Here is a 4,825-nt window from a genome sequence, read left to right as displayed (position 1 = left end):
GTATGCTTCCATAGTTGTTGGCACAAGATCCATTTGCAACATTGATATTTGTTGTTGGTGAAGTGAAGGATTGAGATTGCTATGAGTGTGATATAATTGTCGAGGTGGAAAAAAATTTGATCTTCATTTGAGTAAAACAATATCATTGGTGCTTAATTCATTGTTAGGAAGCTTAATGAAAAAAGCGAATCTCGTTGCAAGTGATTCCTCTATTTTGTACAAAATACTCATTTTAGATATTGACTTAACTATTTTATTTACGTTTTTAATAGTAAAAGTAATGAGGTGAGTAACAATCGCATAATATAGTCAACATTCCTTATATAAATTGATATTTCTTAAACAAAGAGCAGACAACTTTAAAATAACTTCAATTATAGGGTGATAAACTCTAATTAACCTATTATATTATTAGAAACACACACACACAAAGTAGAAGTATCTTGTAGTCATGGATACCTATGTGGAGTATGAACAGTAAAAGTAACTCTTCTAACACGCCGCAACAGCGCGTGACCTATCATCTCTCATTCTCGACGAAGACCCTGACCACATCTCTGAGAGAGAGAGAGAGAGAGAGAGAGAGTCCGAGTGAGGAAAGCAAAGCGAAAAAATCCAAATTTAACGAACATATTATTTTGATATTTCCGTGCTAAAAGCAAAGCCAAAAACAAGACGTTGATATCCAACGCACCCCAAACGAAACTCAATCATTCTCTTTCTCTTTTTCATTTTTAATCTTTTTCTCTCTCTCAAAGAGTGCAAGCAAGAGAGAGAGAGAGAGAGAGAGAGAGCGAGAAAAGACTGTTTGTTTGTTTGTTTGGGTGTCTATGCCTATGGCCGAGTTGACTCAGCCCGAGGTGTACTCCCCTCGTTCCCTTCAACTATGGCGTACACTTCTCAACTGGTTAGCTTTCTTCTTTCAGATCTTCGCTCAGATCCTCAGAGCTCTTGGCCATCAACCTTTACTCTCCTCCTCTTCTTCTTCTTCTTCTTCTTCTTCTTCAACTACTCATGCTTTCACGCCCTTGCCGGTCGCTGAGCTCCCGGAGCAAGACTCTCCGGCCGCCGTCGAAATCCCCACCGCCGCCACCGTCTCCGATTCCGACCAACTCTCCGAGAAGCTCACGGTACGGTCTCATTAAAATAAAGTTTCGATTTTTTTTTTAAAATTCCTTTTTGAAGATTTAAATTCGATCTGACTTTTCTACTTTTTTTTTTCATTGTCAATGAATTTATCGTAGGTTGGTTGCTAATTGGGAAAACATAGTAATAATTGTTTCAACTTTGCTTTATGTATGTTACTTAGAGGAGCGTTACGTTTTGTTTTAGATTAAGGTTAATGCTTGAATTCGTTTTGTTTAGTCATATGTAATGAGCTTACTAGTTACTACTACTACTTGATGCTCGAAATAAACGCAAACCCTTTTTAGTTTAAGGTTGAATTTTTAGTTGTGCTCGAGGACATGAAGAAGAGCCCAGTTGAATTGAGCATAAATTGTGAGTTTTGGTTAGCTCAACGTTTAAAGTTTCTTGTCCTTGAATAAGGGACTTCCATTGAATCCCCGCATAGAAGTGTCTTGGCTTAATGGTTTAGAACAATGATCATGGAGTGGATTAGCGGATGTCAAAAGTTCAAATCTTGTCGTATTTATCGGAAAAAAGAATTGAGTATGAATTAGATGTTAGTATCAATAGAGAAGTTGTGAGGAAGCAAAAGTTGAGCAAACCATGGAAAGTATTTTGATATGGCCCTAGTACTATTTGATTTGGTTGTATATGTCACTTTCGTTTTGCCTTAGCTTTTGTCTAGTGTTTGAGCTGATCTTGTGGGCATGTTGTAAATTTTCAGCATGAAATGGTAATGCTACTTCAGCTTAGAAATTCAAAGTCATTATCTACAAGGAAATATTCCAAACATATGTACAAAGGGTTTACCTGCTGTGTATTTGAAAGGTAATTGATAGCTGTTCAAGCTGCTATGTCTGTTATGAGATACAGTCATATTTAGTTCCAAGGTTTAGGCTGGTTTTACTGTTCTTTGTACTTTAGTGGAAGTCCTATGTATTTGGAGTGCTTTGTGTTGTGTCTTTAGTAGAATTTGTCTGCTTGTATCTGTTGGTTTTTTGAGTTTTGAATAAATCTTGTATTCATAAAAAAGAAGATAGACATAGTTATATATGTCAATCAAGAGGTTGGGCCTTGGTGCAATGACAAGTGGCTTCCACCCAAAGCAGCATTTCACAAGTTCAAGTCCAGGAATTAACCTCTTAAAAAAAATTGGGATCAAGTTGTCTACCAATCACCTCTCTCAAACCCTACTCAAGTGGAAGTTTTGTGCATTGGGCGTCACCTTATGTTATATATGTCAATCTTAAGTCAGTGTAACCTTTTGCTAATGTTACGCTACATGATAACTTTATTTGGTTTACCAACTTAAAAATCTCATTGTTGGATGTTTTCTTTGTGCTTAACATACACATCAAATTTCATGTGAATCAAATGTTGTTTAATATACAATCTATAAACTTTTTTTTTTTCTTACAATTTTTAAAAAAAAAAATATTTTCTAGATTAGATGGTTATCAAGATGTAATTTAATGATAGATTTGTCAAAATTCTCCTTTAGTGAGTGGTGTAATAATAATAAGAGTTACACCACGTGTAGAATGCTTCATTGAGTGGTGTAATAATAACAAGAGTGACATCAGGTGTACAATTTTGTTAAGAAAGTATAACTGTATAAGAACATGAGTGCAAATATGCCAACCTCAATTAGTTCAGCTAGGGCACTTCAATTGAGAAAAGAAATCTGTAACATAGATGTGCAAAGCATGTCAACACTTTTCTCTTCTTTTGTTTCCCTTTTTACTATCATCTTTGTTTACAAATTTCATTTGGAGCTGCTCCCTTCCTGTATAGATTTAGCAACTGACAAATTCACCTACAGGTAGTTCTTGACTTGGATGAAACTCTAGTATGTGCATACGAGACATCCAGTTTGCCAGCTGTTGTTCGTAATCAAGCAACAGAAGGTGGGTTGAAGTGGTTCGAACTGGAGTGTGTATCTTCAGACAAGGTGCTTTGCATAACATTCATTTTGTGTGTTATTGATTATGTGGTAGTTCATTCGAAAATATATTCACTTGAGTATGTTGGGATTTGAAGGAATGTGAAGGAAAACCTAAGGTCAACTACGTTACAGTTTTTGAGCGCCCGGGATTGCATGAATTCTTAAAAGAACTGAGTGAATTTGCGGATCTTATACTGTTTACAGCTGGACTTGAAGGTTTGCCCATTAAATTTTATTAGACTTCTGTCCCACTTGTATTTTTCCCTGTTGCTCTATGAAAATGATATCTTTATAAATGATACAGGTTATGCCAGACCACTCGTTGACAGAATAGATACAGAAAATCGATTTAGTCTTAGACTATACCGGCCTTCAACAACTAGCACGTAAGTACTGCCTCCTTCCTTTGGTGATTTGCCCACCCATCCATGGCTGTGGCTGGTGGCCCAGTTTGTTATTCATAGCCAGTAACAGGGAAACTTTGATATGAATTTTTTATTTTTCTTGTCTATTAGGGACTTTTTGCTGCTTTGAAAAGTTAATCAATGTTTCACACCAAAACCCGTGTCTTTGTTCTCCTTATGTTTCAGTTTCATTACTCTGCTTTGGAGGTCGCTCTACCTTCATCTCTCTAAAAACATCATATAACTGACCTTTTTTGTTATGGATGTAAATGGCTCAATATTTCCTACATCCTTTGGCATGTTAATTGGGTCATGTTAAGTTCTTTGGAAACATCATGGAGTTGTATCAATTTTGTGGAATGGAAGTATTTATTCATTTCCTATGAGATGTTTGAACTCTTTGTATTTTTATGCTCCTAATTTTTATTAGCTTAAATCCTCACTGATTTTATGTCAAGTATAGAGCTTCATGGTTAACGTGTGGTTCCATGAGTGCTGCTATTCACACTTTTCATATGATTTTACAATTGTTGAAGAAATGAACTCTCAAGAGGTCTGTTTAGCTGAATATAATTTGATTTAGTTTGGTAAAACATTTGATTCTGCTAAATTACAGGGAGTATCGGGAGCATGTGAAGGATCTCTCCTGCATATCAAGGAATCCATGCCGAATTGTTATTGTCGATAACAATCCATTTAGTTTTTTGTTGCAACCATTGAATGGAATTCCATGCATTCCATTTTCTGCTGGGCAACCACATGATACACAGGTACAGAGATTTGCATTTCATATCCCAGTATATCTTCACCAAGTAATTTCATCATTTACCCTCTGCCTCTCATAATCTTTTGTGTGTGTGTGTGTGTGTGTGTGTGTTTTTCAGCTTCTGGATGTAATTCTTCCACTCCTCAAGCACCTCTCTCAGCAGAAAGATGTGAGATCTGCACTCTATGAAAGGTTCCATATGCCTGAATGGTTTCAAAAGCAAGGAATTCCTTCTTCCGGCTGATTTCATAGAACAAAGACTGTATGCATCGAATCCACTATTCTTCTCTGTATAATCCTCAGCAGTTTGAACAAAAGCAGCATCTCATCGCCTGACTCAAATTTCTGTATAGCATCAATTTGCACTGAAGGTGATGAAAACCCCTTCAAAATGTTGTCCGCAGGTTTGAACTGTTGCACGTCATGATCACATAGGTACAGCATTTATGTATGTAGATTTGTCAAAACTCTGATTCTTATGTAACTTTATTTTTATGCTTGTGATCATCTTGATTGTTTATGTAACTTGTTGGAATTTTGTAAAATTGTTATCAATAATTTTTAGCATAAATGTTCCCTGCA

At 36.1% G+C, this 4,825-nt stretch overlaps 1 protein-coding gene across 1 annotated transcript; it reads left to right on the top strand.

The window, feature by feature from the left end:
- The first annotated feature begins 597 nt into the window (after positions 1–597).
- LOC142640947 (uncharacterized) lies at positions 598–4,825 on the top strand. Its single transcript, XM_075815280.1, has 6 exons — positions 598–1,130; positions 2,951–3,079; positions 3,169–3,289; positions 3,378–3,459; positions 4,094–4,247; positions 4,362–4,825. The coding sequence occupies exons 1-6, from the start codon at positions 831–833 to the stop codon at positions 4,485–4,487; spliced, it is 912 nt and encodes a 303-aa protein (XP_075671395.1). The 5' UTR covers positions 598–830; the 3' UTR covers positions 4,488–4,825.

Source organism: Castanea sativa, chromosome 6 (genome assembly GCF_040712315.1).
Source record: "Castanea sativa cultivar Marrone di Chiusa Pesio chromosome 6, ASM4071231v1".
Taxonomy (NCBI): Eukaryota; Viridiplantae; Streptophyta; class Magnoliopsida; order Fagales; family Fagaceae; genus Castanea; species Castanea sativa.
Note: the sequence above shows the minus strand (reverse complement) of the source record. Positions and strands in the feature narration are given on the sequence as shown.